Source organism: Ornithorhynchus anatinus, chromosome 5 (genome assembly GCF_004115215.2).
Source record: "Ornithorhynchus anatinus isolate Pmale09 chromosome 5, mOrnAna1.pri.v4, whole genome shotgun sequence".
In the NCBI taxonomy this organism is placed as follows: Eukaryota; Metazoa; Chordata; class Mammalia; order Monotremata; family Ornithorhynchidae; genus Ornithorhynchus; species Ornithorhynchus anatinus.
Window position 1 is genome coordinate 4,793,265 of NC_041732.1, and position 16,343 is coordinate 4,809,607.

General features: G+C 61.7%; 2 protein-coding genes across 2 annotated transcripts; one reads left to right on the forward strand and one right to left on the reverse strand.

The window, feature by feature from the left end:
* Positions 1–3,735: 3,735 nt before the first annotated feature.
* Positions 3,736–11,055, forward strand: SMG9 (SMG9 nonsense mediated mRNA decay factor). Its single transcript, XM_029064293.2, has 14 exons — positions 3,736–3,809; positions 6,311–6,474; positions 6,757–6,831; positions 7,067–7,328; positions 7,483–7,580; positions 7,692–7,804; positions 8,006–8,117; positions 8,244–8,339; positions 8,434–8,519; positions 8,623–8,729; positions 8,855–8,962; positions 9,259–9,387; positions 9,517–9,661; positions 10,484–11,055. Exons 2-14 carry the CDS (start codon positions 6,322–6,324, stop codon positions 10,560–10,562), a joined length of 1,563 nt encoding a protein of 520 aa, XP_028920126.1. The 5' UTR covers positions 3,736–3,809; positions 6,311–6,321; the 3' UTR covers positions 10,563–11,055.
* Positions 11,056–12,105: 1,050 nt separating this feature from the next.
* Positions 12,106–14,736, reverse strand: LOC100093562 (interferon-inducible GTPase 5). Its single transcript, XM_029064685.2, has 2 exons — positions 14,649–14,736; positions 12,106–13,531 (listed from the first exon to the last, which is right to left on the reverse strand). The coding sequence occupies exon 2, from the start codon at positions 13,493–13,495 to the stop codon at positions 12,137–12,139; it is 1,359 nt and encodes a 452-aa protein (XP_028920518.1). The 5' UTR covers positions 13,496–13,531; positions 14,649–14,736; the 3' UTR covers positions 12,106–12,136.
* Positions 14,737–16,343: the final 1,607 nt, after the last annotated feature.

The following is a 16,343-nucleotide window of genomic DNA, read 5'->3' on the forward strand; positions in this document are numbered from 1 at the left end:
AGAGGTTTATTCCCACCACAGTCTGGTCTCCTTCCATTCACTAGTATTTATTGAGCGCCATGTGCGGAGCACTGGACTCACCGCTCAGAATAGACAATTCAGCAACAGATAGAGGCAATCCCTGCCCGATGACGGGCTCCCAGTCGGGTGCCAACTGCTAATAATAATAATAATGATGATGATAGTCTTTGTTAGGTGCTTACTATGTGCCAAGCACTGTTCTAAGCACTAGGGGGGATACAAGGTAACCAGGTTGTCCCACGTGAGGCTCACGGTCTTCATCCCCATTTTCCAGATGAGGTAACCGAGGCACAGAGAAGTGAAGTGACTTGCCCCAAGTCACACGGCTGACAAGTGGCGGAGCAGGGATTAGAACCCACGACCCCTGACACCCAAGCCCGGGCTCTTTCCACTGAGCCACGCTGCTTCTCTATTTATTATAGTATTTGTTAAGCACTTACTGTGTGCCAAGCATTGTTCTGCCCCTACAGCACTTGTGTATATCTGAATATATTATTTATTACTCTATTTTATTAATAATAATTATGGTATTTGTTCAGTGCTTACTATGTGCCAAGCACTGTTCTAAGCGCTGAGTAGCTGCAAGGAAATCAGGTTGTCCCCCACGGGGCTCACACTCTTTATCCCCATTTTACAAATGAGGTAACAGGCCCAGAGAAGTGAAGTGACTTGCCCAAAGTCACACTAGCTGATAAGTGGCAGAGCTGGGATTAGAACCCACGACCTCTGATTCCCAAGCCCAGGCTCTTTCCACTAAGCCTCTCTGCTTCTCCGACTGTGGACTGTGTCCTACCCGATTTGCTTGTATCCATCCCAGCGCTTAGTACAGTGCTTGGCACATAGTAAGCGCTTAAACACAGTTATTAATTATATTTATGAATGATGTGTATAAGATTCTATTTATCTATTTTGATGGTATTGATGCCTGACTACTTGTTTGGCCGTCTGTTTCCCCCTTTTAGCCTGTGAGCCTGTTGTTGGGCAGGGATTGTCTCTATCTGTTCCCAAATTGTACATTACAAGCGCTTAGTACAGTGCTGTGCATACGGTAAGCTCTCAATACGATGGAATGAATGAATGCTGTAAGCACTGGGGTAGATACAAGGTAATCAGATTGTCCCACGTGGGGCTCACAGTCTTCATCCCCATTTTACAGATGAGGGAACTGAGGCCCAGAGAAGTGAAGTGACTTGCCCAAGGTCACACAGCAGACAAGTGGCAGAGCCGGGATTAGGACCCAGGTCCTCTGATTCCCAAGCCTGGGCTCTTTCCACTAAGCCACACTGTCTTATATCTTCCACAGTCAGAAAGCTAAGGGTCGGCCAGGTCTGGGATCCTACGTCTTCGGCCTCAGAGTCAGAACGGTACTGCGCTGGACACGCGGTAAAAGTTATAACAAATACCACGATTATCACTGTCATTAAGAGGAGGAAAAGTCACATTTGAGTAACGCCGTGGCCTAGTGGAAAGGCACGGGCCCGGGAGTCAAAGGACCTGGGTTCTAATCCTCCTGTCTGCCTCTTGCCTGCTGAGGGAGCTGGGGCAAGTCACTTCTCTGGTCCTCAGTTTCCTCATCTGTAAAACGGAGGTTAAATCCCTGCCTCCCTCCTCTTTAGACTAGTAGCCCCAGGTAGGACAGGGACTGTGTCTGATTATATTGTATCTATCAAAGTAAATGGTTACCAAATACACACACACACACACACACACACAAATTTAAGGTCCCACTGGGTGCAGCACACTGAGCTTAGCCCTTGGGACACACAAGATACGTTCCCTAATAATAATAATTGTGGTATTTGGTAAGCGCTTACTATGTGTCAAGCACTGTACTAAGCAGTGGGGTAGATACAAGGTAATCAGCTCCCACATGTGGCTCAAAGTAAGGCAGGAGGGAGAACAGGTATTGAACCCCCATTTTGCAGATGAAGGCACAGAGAAGTGAAGTGACTCACCCAAAGTCACACAGCAGGTAGTGGTGGGGCCAGAAATGGAACCCAGGTCCCCTGACTCCCAGGCCTGGACTATTTCTAGTTGGCCACGCTGTTTCGCAGCCCATAGGGAACTTCCAATTTAACGGGGTTGGGAGAGGTGGGGGGAGACAAAGAAATATTTACAAGTAGAGAAATCAACCAGTGGTATAATTAAGTGCTTACTATGTGCACAGCACCGTACTAAGCGCTTGGGAGAATACAATACAGCAGAACAAGCAGACAAGGTCCTGCCCATAACAAGCCTAGAGTCTAGAAGGGGAGATGGGTATTAATAGGAATAAATCAACGTAAATATCTGGATGTTCGCTCACACGGATACGCGATGTAAGAGGATGGGTACGGAATAAGAGAGGAAACACCAGAGATCTGAGCAATGAAGTTTCTTTTGCCAAATCGATGAGGTGAATTTAAGGAAAGACAGCAAATGTCCCGTCCCAGGCGAGGTGAGACTGAGCGGTTCTGGGGGGTTTGAGTGGCAGAAACGATCACCCCGATTCTCTAGGACCAAAGCGCTCTCCCCTCCCTATCAAATTTCCGGCCTGTAAGAGGGATCAGATGGTGGCTTCAGCTCGCCGCTTTCCCACAGCGACTCCACTTCGGGTTCCTCGTCCCGCTTTGGCACAGGAACCCGGGAGGAATGCGGAGGTTGGTTGTTTTTAAATCACATGTCAAGATGTTCTCTCTGTGCCACTGTGGGGCTTAAAATCGGGGCTATTTTTATCTTATCTCTGCTACTTGTCTGCTGTGTGACCTTAGGCAAGTCACTTCCCTTCTCTGGGTCTTACCTCATCAGTAAAATGGGGATTGAAACTGTGAACCCCACGTGGGGCAGGGACTGGGTCCAACCCGATTTGCTTGGACTGACCCCAGCGCTTAGTACAGTGCCTGGCACCTAATAAGCGCTTATCAAAGAAGCAGAAGAGCAGCAAGGCCTAGTGGAAAGAGTGCGGGCCTGGGAGTCAGAAGGTCATGGGTTCTAATCCCTAATCTGCCACCTGTCTGTGTGATCTTGGGCAAGTCACTTCGCTTCTCTGGGCCTCACTTCCCTCATCTGTAAAATGGGGATTAAGACTGTGCGGGAGGGGGACTGCATCCAACCCGATCTGCTTCTATCCACCCCAAGCGCTTAGTACAGGGCCTGGCATATAGTAAGTGCTTACCAAATGCCACTATTATTAATAATAAATGCCACAGTTATTATTCTGTGAGCTTGCAGTGGGCAGGGAACGTGTCTGTTGTTGTACGGTACCCTCCCAAGCGCTTACTAGAGTGCTTTGCACCCAGTAAGCGATTCCAAGCGCTTAGTACAGGGCTCTGCACACAGTATTCATTCATTCAATAGTATTTATTGAGCGCTCACTATGTGCAGAGCCCTGCACTAAGCGCTTGGAATGGACAACTCGGCAACCCAGTAACCGCTCAATAAACACGACTGAATGAATGAAGATGACGCGGCCCGGCCCGCGGTGGGACTCGAACCCGCCACCTGCTCAGCCTCCTCCCCGCGGCCTTCACTCCCTCCCGGCTCTTCCTACAGCGCATGCGCCCTCAGGCGGCGGCGGAACGGCCGGCTCCTCGTCGGCGCATGCGCCCCTCGCGGGACCCGGAGCGCGCGCTCACCCCGGGCCGCGCCTGCGCGAAAATTCCCTCCCTTCTGCGCAGGCGTGGACCCACTTCCGCGGCGCCGGAGGGGAGGGGGGGGCGCGCGCGTTGGGCGCCGCGCATGCGCTTTGGGTGCGGGGCTGAGGCGATCGCTTTACGCCCTTAACGCGGCGGCGCCGGCGGCGGCCTCAGGTAAGTCCTCGGTCCCCCGTTTCGACCGATTGATTCGCGCCCATTTACGTTGATCGATACCTGGTTAATCAGTCGTCTTTAGTGAGCGCCAACTACTACGTGCAGAGCGTTCTACCCAGCGCTTCCTTCATTCAGGCCTCCGTAGTGAGCGCCTACTGTGTGCAGAGCGTTCGACCCAGCGCCTCATTCAGTCGTCTTTATTGAGCGCCTACTCTGGGCAGAGGGCCTGGGTTCAAATCCAGGCCCCGCCACTTGTCAGCTGTGTGACCTCAGGCAAGTCACTTCACTTCTCTGGGGCCTCAGTGACCTCCTCTGGAAAACGGGGATGAAGACTGGGAGCCTCACGTGGGACCCCCTTGATGACCCTGGATCTCCCCCAGCGCTTAGAACAGTGCTCGGCACGTAGTAAGCGCTTCACAAATACCAACATTATTATGATTACTATGTGCGAAGCACTATTCAAAGTGCTGGGGTAAATACAAGGTAATCAGGTTGGACGCAGTCCCTGTCCCACATGGGATAGCTCACGGTCTTACTCCCCCCTTTGCAGATGAGGGAACTGAGGCCCAGAGAAGTGAAGTGACTTGCCCAAGGTCACACAGCAGACAAGTGGCCAAGCCGGGAGTAGAACCCAAGACCTTCTAACTCCCAGGCCCGTGCTCTAGCCACCACACCGTGCTACTTCTCAGAAAGTGTCATTTTTCCAGCCATAATTATTACGCCCCTCTCCCTTATTAGAGTATAATTTTCTTGAGGGCAGGGAACGCGCCACTTCCATCCGTGGTATTTCTCGAGCTCTTTTATAGGGTATTAGTTAAGTGCTTATTACATACCGGGATACTGTGCTGAACCGCGGAGGTCCCCGCCTTGACGCCTGCGTCATCCTCCTTGCCGACCTCCCGGCCCCCTACTCCAGGCCGTACTCCAGTCTGCCGTCCCAGATCATTTTTTCCCAAAACGTCCGGTCCGTGTTTCCTTCCTGCTGAAGAACCTCCAGGGGTTGCCCATCCGCTTCCGCGTCGGAAACTCCACGCCGTCGCCTTTAAAGTCGTCCGTCTCCTCGCCCCCTCCAACCCGGCCCGCACACTTGGCTCCCCTGATGCCAACCTACTCACTGTACCTCCGTCTCGTTGCCGACCCCTTGCTTATGTCCTGCCTCTGTCCTGGCACGCCTTCCCTTTATCCGACAGAGGGTCACTCTCCCCACCTTGAAACCCTTACTAAAAGCGCGTCTATCAAGGGGTCATATTTATTGCGCGCTTCCTGAGCGCAGAGCACTGTCCTGAGTGCTTGGGAGAGTACAGTGAAACAGAGTTGGTAGGCACGTCCCCTGCCCTCGTTTCCTCCTCTCCCAGACCCTTCTGGGATGCCCTTGCACTTGGCTTCAGCGCTTCGAACAGTGTTTCGCACATAGAAAGCACTTAACAAATGTGCCATCATTATTATTATTTGCACTCCTTACCCCTTCTTCAGCCCCGCAACACTTATGTTCGTATCTGTAATTTGTTTAATAATAATAATGATGGTATTTGTTCAGCGCTTACTATGTGCCAAGTACCGTTCGAAGCAGAGGGGGGATACAAGGTCATCGGGTTGCCCCACATGGGGCTCACAGTTTTAATCCCTATTTTACAGATGAGGTAACTGAGGCCCAGAGAAGTGAAGTGACTTGCCTAAAGTCACAGAGCTGACAAGCGGCGGAGGTGGGATTAGAACCCATGACCTATGACTCATATTCTCCTTCTCACATTTCTATTAATAATATACAATATAGTATAACAATATTTCTATTAAGATTATTATAATATTATTATTAAGAAATAATAATTCTGTTATTCCCCCCTGTTTCCCCCTCTAGACTGTAAGTTCTTTGTGGGCAGGGAACGTGTCTCCCAACTCTGTTATATTGTATTCTTCCAAGTACTTAGTATAGTGCTCCACACACAGCAAGCGCTGAATAAATATGATTAATTGAGCGATACAAGCTGATCAGGTTGGACACAGTCCCTTGACACACTTGGGGCTAGGTCTTAGTCCCCATTTTACGCATGAGGTCACCGAAGCACAGAGAAGGAAAGTGACTTGTCCAAGGTCACGCAGCAGACAAGTGGTAGAATCCAAGCCAGAGAAGCAGCGCGGCTCGGCGGGAAGAGCACGGGCTGGGGAGTCAGAGGCCACGGGTTCAAATCCCGACTCCGCCGCTTGTCAGCCGAGTCTTTGGGCAAGTCACTTCACTGGGCCTCAGTTGCCTCGTCTGGAAATTGGGGATGAAGACTGTGAGCCCGACGTGGGACAACCCGATCACTTTGTATTCCCCCCCCCAGCGCTTAGAACAGTGCTTCGCACATAGTAAGCGCTTAAATGCCACCGTCGTCGACCTCCACACTCTTGCTCCTCCCGGTTTTCCCCCCAGGCAGAAGGAAGAGGCGCGGGTGCGTGCGGCCCCCCCGGCCCCTCGCGCGCGTGCAGACGCGTGTACACACGGTATCCCCTCCCTCCAGGCGTGACGGCCATGTCGGAGTCCGGGCACAGCCAGCCGGGGCTGTACGGGCCGGAGCGGCGTCGCCGTTGGAAGGAGCCCGGAGCAGGCGGGCCCCAGAACCTGTCGGGCCCCGGGGGGCGGGAGAGGGACTACGTCCCTTGGGACCGAGAGCGGGAGAGGCGGGTGAGTGGGCCCTGCCGGGTCCGGCGGGGCTGAGGCCGAGGGGGCGGGCGGCTTTGCAGCGGGGAAGGGTTCGAGGAAGTGGGACAATCCACCCTTGGGGTTGGGAGAGGACAAAGGCAGGCTCCCACCCCCTTGGGGAAGGGGGCTGGGCCACGGGGGAGGGAGGTGGTAGGGCAGGGGTTTGATTCCGGGAGAGAGGGGAAGGAGAGGGAAGAGAGGTGGTGATGGGGAGGGGCTGGGGTCCCGACCTGGCGACCGCCCCCTCGCTCTCTCACCTCCCAGGATGGAAGCGAAGAACCAGGGACTTCCGTCATGCAGAAGACCCCCATCATCCTCTCGAAGCCTCCGGCTGAGCGGGTGAGGGCCCGCGGGGCCGGGCTGGGGCAGAGGGCGGCCGGGGGCTGCCGGGGGGGGGATTGGGGGGCTCTCTCGAGGCCTGGGTCTGGGCAGAACCGACCTCGCGTGTGGGCCGGCGCGTGGCGGGGTGCCTTGCCTTGCGTCACGGGTTGGCCGGTATCTGTTGGGGAGGGGAGGCGGGATTTGCGGAGTCGGAGTGACCCCCCCTCCCAACCCCCCACCCCGTGTCCCGCAGTCCAAGCTCCTGGCTCCCCCGGCCGCCCCCGCGGCCCCCGTCGCCCCGGCCCCCCCGTTAGAGAAGCCCATCGTCCTCATGAAGCCTCGGGAGGAAGGGAAGGGGCCCGGTGCGGGGGTCACGCCAGTGGAGGGCTCCGCCCCCACGCCCCCGGCCGCCCCCGTGCCCCCCAAGGGGGAGAAGGAGGGGCAGAGGCCCACGCAGCCCGTCTACCAGATCCAGAACCGGGGCATGGGCCCCGCGGCTCCTGCTGCCATGGACCGTGAGTCCCAGGCTCGGGGAGGGAGCGGGGCAGGGGGGCGGCGCCCGGGTTGGGGGCTGTTGTGGGCCGGGGGGTCATCGGGGCAGGGGGAGCCGTGACACGCTGTGCGTACTCTCTTGTCTTCTCCTTCGCGCGCCCTTCCCGCCACCCCCAGCCGTGGTGGGCCAGGCCAAGCTGCTGCCCCCCGAGCGGATGAAGCACAGCATCAAGCTGGTGGACGACCAGATGAACTGGTGTGACAGCGCCATTGAGGTAACCGGCCCACCTCCCCACCCCCCCCACTCCTGATGGGGGGCCCCCTCTGGGCCTGCCACAATCCACACGTCCCCCTGAGCCCCACTGCCCCCGTCCGTCCCCCCGCAGTACCTGTTGGACCAGACGGACGTGCTGGTGGTGGGCGTCCTGGGACTGCAGGGCACGGGGAAGTCCATGGTCATGTCGCTGCTGTCCGCCAACACCCCCGAGGAGGACCAGAGGTGAGGCCCGCCACGGGGGACGGGCGCTGGGGAGAGCGATCGCTGTGGGGGGTGGTGGCCGTCCCGGGCCCCGACCGCTCTGCCCAGCCCGGGCGGTGTGTGTGGGTGGGACCGGGCCGCTGGGGGAGGGCGGACCCGGGAGGAGGAGGCCCCAGCCGGGCCGGGCGGTGACCCGCGACCCCCTCGCCGCCCCCTCCCCAGGGCCTACGTGTTCCGGGCCCAGAGCCCCGAGATGAAGGAGAGGGGGGGCAACCAGACCAGCGGCATCGACTTCTTCATCACGCAGGAGCGCATAGTCTTCCTGGACACTCAGGTGATTCCGCCCCCTCCTCTAATAGCCCCCCCCAGATTCAGGGTGCGGTTCGAGTTAGGGGCTGTTGTGGTCCCCCGGACTCGGTCCTCTCCCTCACTGGCCGCCCGCCGGCCCCTGTCCCCCCAGCCCATCCTGAGCCCCTCCATCTTGGACCACCTCATCAACAACGACCGCAAGCTGCCTCCGGAGTACAACCTGCCTCACACCTACGTGGAGATGCAGGTGGGGGGCCCGAGCTGGGGCGCCGGGGAGGGCCGAGGGGGCGCGGGGAGGGGGCGGCGGCTGACCGTGGCCGCCCCGGTCCTCCCCGCCCCAGTCCCTGCAGATCGCGGCTTTCCTGTTCACGGTCTGCCACGTGGTCATCGTGGTGCAGGACTGGTTCACCGACCTGAGCCTCTACAGGTGAGGGCCGTGGGGGGTCGGGAAGCGGTGGATGCGGGGGCCGGCCCGACCGAGGGGACTCAGGGGCCCGTGTCGTCCGTCCCCTCCCCGCCGCCCCCGACAGGTTTCTACAGACGGCGGAGATGGTGAAACCGTCCACCCCATCCCCCAGCCACGAGGCCAGCGGCTCCCCGGGCTCCGACGAAGGGACCGAGTATTACCCCCACCTGGGTACGGGAGAGGCCTGGTTTGGGGGGGGGGGCGTCCCGGGGGATGCGGGGAGGGAGGGAGGTCCCCTGGCGTGGGGGTGGGTGGTCTACCCCGGCTCATGGTCTCTCCTCCCCACCCCTGCCCAGTGTTTCTGCAGAACAAAGCCCGCCGAGAAGACTTTTGCCCTCGGAAGCTTCGCCAGATGCACCTGGTGATCGACCAGCTGATGGCCCACTCCCATCTGCGCTACAAAGGTGAGACCCTCAGGACCGCCCCCGCCCCTCTTCCCAACCCCCATCCGGCGGGGCCGAGCTCGACCCCCCGCCTCCCCCGCCTCCCCCGCCTTGGACTCTGGCATCAGCATTATCCCCGGGTCCTGCCCTTTCCAGTCCCCCCCTGCATCCCAGTCATCTCCACCCCCTCCCCCCTGTGGCCCCTTTTCTTTTCCTCCTCCTCCCCTCTCCCCACCCTTCTCTTCATCGCCGCCCCCAAGCTCGTGTCGTCCCGTCTCCCCCGATTTCTGTGGCTTCCCCTCCTCCTGCCCCTGCAGGGACGCTGTCCATGCTGGAGTGCAACGTGTTTCCAGGGCTGCCCCCTGACTTCCTGGACTCGGAGGTCAACCTCTTCTTGGTGCCGTTCATGGAGAGTGACGGGGACGGCGAGAGCCTCCCCCGGGCAGGTGGGCTGAGGGTGAGCCTGGTGGGCGGGGGGGCCCCGCCGGGTTTGCCGCACGAAGCAGATCTGGGTGGGGAGGTGGCCCCTGACCACTCGGCCCCCCCCCTTGGGGCCGCCCCCTCCGTGTCCCCAGGCCCCGGCTCCGGCCCCCTTTTTTCCCTGCTGCCCGGCTACCGGGGCCACCCCAGCTTCCAGTCGCTGGTGAACAAGCTCCGAAGCCAGGTGATGTCCATGGCACGGCCGCAACTCTCCCACACCATCCTCACCGAGAAAAATTGGTAAGGGGCGAGGGGGGTTCGACGGGGACGGATCACGGACCGGGGAGGGCCGGGGAACTGATCCCGGGGGAGCCAGGGCCGGGACGACTGCGTCGTGAGAGTGGAGCCCGGGCCCGGGGGTCAGAAGGACCTGGGTTCTAATCCGAGATCCGCTGCTCGTCAGCGGTGTGAACTTGGGCAAGTTACTTCATTTCCCTGGGCCTCAGTTACCTCATCTGTAGAATGGGGATGGAGACCGCGAGCCACCCGTGGGACGGGGACCGTGACCGACTCGATTTGCTCGTGTGCACCCCAGCGCGTAGAAGAGCGCTTAGAACAGTGCTTGACAGATAGTAAGCGCTTAACAGATACGTCGTCGTTATTATTATACTATTGCCCATGCCAGCCTGGGAAAGAATTTCCCGTAGAAAATTCCGATTTGGGGCCAGTCTGCCCGGGGTCACTCAGATGCTCGCGGGTGGGGCTCGTGCTGCCCTCCCCGTGGATTGCTGGTCTCTCTCCTCCACGCCCACCTGTCCGGTTGTCCATCCGGCTGGTCTTTCTGCCTTTCCCATCCTCGGCCTCCCCCCCGCCTTGGGAGCCCACCGGGCTGACCTCGGGGCTTTCAGCATGACCTCTGTTAATAGGGGGTGCCCCCGGGCCAGTCGGGAGGCTGCCGGCCCAGGGACGCTCTCGGCCGGCCCCGCTCCTGACGTCGGCGGGCGAGCCGGTCGGCGGCGGGAGCATCTCTGACCGCGGCTCAGACCGCGGGGGCTGCGACGTCCCAGCGGGCGCCGACCCGCCCGATGAACCCCTTTCCCCCCTCCTGGACCCCCGCCCCAGGTTCCACTACGCCGCCCGCATCTGGGATGGGGTCAAGAAGTCGTCGGCTCTGGCCGAATACAGCCGGCTGCTCGCCTGAGGGGAAGAGGAGCTCCTGGGTTTCCTCGAGGACAACGGCCCCCGGACGGACCCGAGGGAGGGCCCGGCCCGCCCCTTCGGAGAGCCGCAGTGTGGAGAGATGGTCTGGGGGAGAAGGCACCCGGTTCCGGTGCCTCCCTGGAGGGCAGCCGGAGCTGGAGAAGCCTCGGGTTCGGGGCCCGGCCGCCGCGGGAGGAAAGTGGGGTCGCGCGCGGAAGGAGAACGGTGATTCCTGGCCCCTGCGTGGAGGAGGGAGGGGCCGCCGTGGTGGTTACTGGGCTCCCCCGTCCCCACCCACCCCCGGCCCGCCGACGTCGCTTCGGCGGGGTGGATGGGGAGCTGAGATGAGGCGGGGGCAGCCACGCGGGATCCACGGGCCTCTACCGGCCCCGGTCCAGGTCGCCGGGGTGGCGCCGCCCGCCCACCGAGGCACCGGGGGATTGCCGGCGGGGGGGCGGGCGTGGCAGTCAATAAATTCGGCAAAGTCTCCCCCCTTCTCGTGAGCTTATCTGGCCTCCGAGCCCCCCCGCCGGTCCCTGGGCCGAGCTGGGGTGATGTCGTCTTTTCGTTGGCGCCGGTTCGGGAGGTGGGTTGGCCGGGCTTCGGGGGGCCGAGGCGGCCGCCCCCGGGCTGCCCGACGGCGGGCCGGCCGCACGAGCCGGCTCGGGTTTCCCCGCGAAGCCCACGTCGACTCGGACCTTCCCTTCTCCCAGGGGCTCCCCCGCATTCTCCCGCCTTCCCCTCGAGCTCCTAGGGGTTTTAGAGTTTAAATCGGGGGGGGGGGGGTCGGGGCGGAGAGTGGGGAGACGATAGGAAGGGGAGCCGGGATCTCTGGGGCGGTCGCAAACGTGCGTACGCTCCCAGGGCCGGGGCGGTGGGCATTGGAGCCGCAGTGGGGCAGGAGGGCGGCCCCTCTCCCCCCGGGGCCGGGCCGGGTGGTGACCCCTTCACCCCTTCTGCCTGGGTGGCGACCTTTCACCCTGGGGAAAGCGTCACCTTGCCCGCGGGCCGCGCCGGGAGCGAGCGGCCGTTCCCTGGTGAGCTCGGCGCAGTCCGAGCCTCTCTCCTCTCTTCTCTCACAGCCTCCTCCGCCCTCCAGCCACTCGATCCTCCTCCGCCTTCCCCCAGCCCTCGACCCTCAGTCCTCCTTTCTGTTTGACCCGCGGCCGGGTGGCGGTGGAAACGATGAGGGAGTCCGGCCCCTCTTCCCCCAGAGCGGTCCCCCGGGGGTTTGTCTCTACAGCTGACACCCGAGAAGCGACCCAGCGGATGGGACCCGGGCCGGGGGATCGGAAGGACCCGGGTTCTGATCCCGGCCCTGCCACCTGTCTGCTGCGTGACCTTGGTCAGGTCACTTCCCTATGCCCCCGTGACCTCACCTGGAAAACGGGGACGGAGACCGCGACCCCCCAGGCGGGACGGGGACGCCTTCCAACCCGATCGGCTCGTATCCCCCCCAGCGCTTAGATCAGCGCCCGGCCCCCGTCGAGCGCTTAACCCACGCCTTCGGAAACCCCCCCAAAATCACCAAACTGACGACCTCCTGCGGCCAACGGAAACGGTCCCCTCGGGCGCTCAGGAAGGACTTTTTGACGGGCCCGGCAGAGGAGCGGGAGGAGGAGGGGAGGCGGCGGGAGGGAGCGCCTCGGCCGACCCCCGGGGCTCGGGCGGCGCGGGCGGGGCCCGCCGGGGAGGCTCCCCGTCCCTCTGGCCGCGCTTGCGCTGGGCGAGCAGCACGATGCGCCGGGCGTCCTCGGCCACGTGCTGCAGGAAGGTCCTGAGGGTCAGGTAGATGGCGGCGAAGGAGAGGCCGGCGGCGGCCAGGGTCCCGAAGGTGGGCACGGCCTGGCGGAAGTACTGGAAGAGGAGCTGGGCGCTCTGGGAGGCGCTGGCCAGGAGCTGCAGCACCAGCCCCCTGGTGATGTCCTGGGCCAGCGGGGACCGGATCAGCCCCTGCACCTCCTCCTGGGGCAGGCCCAGCTCCCGAGCCAGCTCCTCCAGCGTCTCGCGCTCCAGCCCGAAGCTACGGCAGTAGTCGCTGAGGGAATCGGTCAGGATGGCCACCTCGCAGGCGGCGGGCAGGCCGGGCAGGCCGGGCACGGGCACGCTGTTGACGGTGCAGGCGGCCAGGGCCAGCTTCCAGATCTGCTCCTCCAGGGCGGCCTTCTTCTTCTCCAGGACCTCCAGGGAGTCGTTGGGGCGCGCCAGGAGGAAGGCCTGGCGCTTGTGGCCGGGCAGCTCCTTCTCCAGGGTCTCCTCCAGCAGGGGGAAGTCGTAGAGGCCGCGGTTGAAGTTGGACAGGGCGAAGACCCGGGGGCCGCTCAGCCCCTGGCGGCTCAGCTGGTCCTGGCAGTCCCGGCGGATCTCCGCCAGGACCTGCTCCGGGTCGAAGGAGCTGGGCCGGCGGCGCCGGGAGGCCTCCAGGTCCACGTCCACCTTGCAGCGGACCAGGTAGAACTTCTTGCCCTGCTGCTGGATGGCGCAGGCCAGCTGGGCCAGGTTGTAGGTGAAGCGCTGGGAGGCCAGCAGGATGAAGAAGTCGTAGCGGTCGGAGGCCACCCGCGCCAGGTAGCCCTCGGCCCGGAACTCGGGGCTGCCGATGCCCGGCAGGTCCCACAGGGTGATGTTGGGGTACTTGGGGTGCGGGTACGGGGTGGGGTCCCGCGTGGTGTCGACCACCCCGGTGGCGGCGGCCCCGGGGTCCTCGTCCCCCAGCTGGCGCATGGCGTTGATGAAGGTGGACTTGCCGGCCCCCGGCTCCCCGGTCACGGCCACGTTCAGTTTGGCGTAGGCCGCCATCTTCACGGCCTCCATCAGCTTGCGGGCCACGTTGGGCACGTTCCCGGAGCCCAGGGCCGCGGTGAACTCGCGGATGGCGTCGGGGTTCAGGGGCGGGACCTGGTTGCCGGAAGGCCGGGAGGCCTGGGGCTCCATCCCCCCGCCCGCCGAGACCCCGTCGGCCGGCGGGTCCTGGCGGGGGGAAGAGGCGGGTGTGGGCGGCCGGCCGGCCGGGGAAGGGGAGGCGTGGAAGTGGGACCTGCCCCGGCACCCCCGGCTTCTGATCCCGGCCCGGCCTCTCGCCGGCTGCGGGACCGCGGGCAGGTCGCCTAGCTGCTTTGGGCCTCGGTTTCCTCACCCAACCGTAATAGTTACGGCGTCCGTTAAGTGCTCACTACGCGCCGGGTACCGTTCCCAGCGCCGGGGTGGACGCGACCCACCCTCTGCTTAGAGAAGCAGCGTGGCGCGGCGGCAAGAGCCCGGGCTTGGGAGTCAGAGGTCATGGGTCCTAATCCCGGCTCTGCCGCCTGTCAGCTGTGTGACCGTGGGCAAGCCACTTCACTTCTCTGGGCCTCAGCGACCTCAGCTGTAAAATGGGGAAGGAGACCGTGAGCCCTACGTGGGCCAACCTGTTTACCTCGTATCTCCCCCAGCGCTTAGAACGGTGCTTGGCGTACAGTAAGCGCTTAACAGATATCAACATCATCGTCATTACAAGCAGATCGGGTCGGACACGGTCCTTGTCCCACGTGGGGCTCAGTCTCGCTCCCCCTTTTCCAGATGAGGTAACGGGCCCAGAGAAGCGCAGTGACCCGCCCGAGCTCACGCGGCAGACAAGTGGCGGAGTCGGGATCAGGACCCACGACCTTCCGACTCCCCAGCCCGCGCTCTCTCCGCTACGCCGTGCTCATCTGTCAGACGGAGGAGGAAATACCCGTTCTCCCTCCCCTCCGGACCGGGAGCCCCGAGGGGGAAGGGCGCCGTGGCCGACCTGCGCTTTTGGCATCTCCCCCTGCGCTTAGCGAGGTGTTCGGCACAGGGTAAGCACCTGACAGATACCACAGTTCCTCTTATTTAGGCCCCGGGGCCGGGGGGAACCCAACCCCGGCGCCCAGGAGGCCACCTCGGGGAGACGGGCCTGGCTGGGGTTCAGAGCCCCAGGGCTTCCTCCCCCGATGGTTTGGGGGATTCTGGATAAAAAACTGAATTCCGGGAAGTCGGTCCTTAATGGTCGGGGGGCGGGAGCGGCGACACGGGCGTCCCCGGAAGGTCCCCATCCTCGTCCCCCCTCCCCGGGGTCGTCACTCACATGCGGTGGTGGCCGCGGGGCCTCCTGCTCTTCTCACGCTGCTCAAATTACACCCCCCCCCCCCGTGCTGGGTCCCGCTCTGCTCCCCCAGCCCCGTTGCTAAGGGCCGGTACAATGGGTCCAGGTGCTGATTGGCCGGCCCTACCCCGGCCAGCGGGGGGTGGGGGTGGGGGGTCGGGGGGCACCGGAGGGGTTCCGTCCCCAACAAAGCCAGAGTGACCTCAGCTAACAGCTCCGAGGACGACCCCGCCACCCCAACCTGGAGGGTGTGGGGGGTCTCCCTCGGCTGTTCCCGCCGAAGCGGCGGGGGCCGATGTCAACCGGAAGGTTGCCGGGATCCTGGAGTCCCGGTGCCTTAAAATCGTGGTGTTTGTTAAGCGCTTACTAGGTGCAGAGCACAGTTCTAAGCGCTGGGGGATACAAGGTGATCACGTTGTCCCACGTGGGGCTCACGGTTTTCATCCCCATTTTCCAGGTGAGGTCACTGAGGCACAGTGAAGTGACTGGCCCGAAGTCACCCAGCCGGCAAGCCGGGATTAGAACCCGCGACCTCCGACTCCCCAGCCCGGGCTCTCTCCAGCGAGCCCCGCGGCGGGAATTCGGTGGTGGGGGGAGGTTACCGGGCCCGGGAGCTTTGGGGCCGATCCTCGTCGGGTCGAAATTCTCCGGAAACCTCCCGCCCCCGCCCCCCGGGGTCTCCCCTCCATCCCCAGACCGGACCCGCGGCGGCCGGAGGATCCCGCCCATCCTGGGGGTCTTGAGCGGCGTCCCTCACCTCCATCTCCAGCCTCGACCGCTCACCTGCCCCGCCGTCGGACGGCAGCGTGGCCGAATGGAAAGGCCACCGCTCTCCCTCCCCCCAGTCTGTGGGCCTGCTGTTGGGTAGGGATTGGCTCTGTTGCCGAATTGTACTTTTCCAAGTGCTTAGTAAAGTGCTCTGCACACTAAGCGCACAATAAATGGGAACGAATGAATGAACGCCGAGCGCTGTACTGAACGCTCGGGAAACTCCTCCCCCCCTTCTAGACTGTGAGCCCGTTGTTGGGTAGGGATTGTCTCTAAATGTTGCCGTCCGAGCGCTTAGTACAGTGCTCTGCACACAGTGAGGGCTCAGTAAATACGATCGAATGAATGAAAAAAGAATAGTCAGTAGAGGCGATCCCTACCCAGAAAGAGTTTACGGTTTTCAGTTTTGCTTAATAGACTGAGCTCGTCGTGGGCAGGGGATGTCACCGTTCATTGTCGTATCATACTTTCCCAAGCCCTTAGTACAATAAATGCGATGGAATGATTAAATGAATGAATGCCCTAAATATAGTCCTCCTTCCTGCCTCATCTCCCTCCAGAAGACCCACGGGCACCTTCGACTCACTCTCTCAATCGGAACCAAGTTGTCGTTCCCGAATTCTCAGCCCTTCCCAGGTGTCCCATCACTGTTCCCCATTATCCAGCTCCACGGCGCTTTGATCCTCATCTGTAATTTATTTCTCTAAATGTCTGCCTCCCCCTCTAGTCTTTAAGCTTGTTGCCAGCGGGGAATGTGTCTATTATCCTTGTTCTACTGCTTTCTCCCAAGAGCTTAATCCAGTTTTCCGCACACAGTAAGCGCTCAATTGACAGGATTGACCCACCGATCGACCGCCTCCCCCACAGGTCGGCAACCTCGACGTCATTTTCGATGGCTTCCAGAGCCCC

Coding starts and splice junctions, on each gene's coding strand:
- LOC100093562 (XM_029064685.2), bottom strand. CDS start 13,495: ATGGAGCCCCAGGCCTCCCGGCCTTCCGGCAACCAGGTCCCGCCCCTG.
- SMG9 (XM_029064293.2), top strand. CDS start 6,322: ATGTCGGAGTCCGGGCACAGCCAGCCGGGGCTGTACGGGCCGGAGCGG. Junction 7,581..7,691: donor GGTGTGACAGCGCCATTGAG/GTAACCGGCCCA, acceptor GTCCCCCCGCAG/TACCTGTTGGACCAGACGGA. Junction 8,340..8,433: donor ACACCTACGTGGAGATGCAG/GTGGGGGGCCCG, acceptor TCCCCGCCCCAG/TCCCTGCAGATCGCGGCTTT.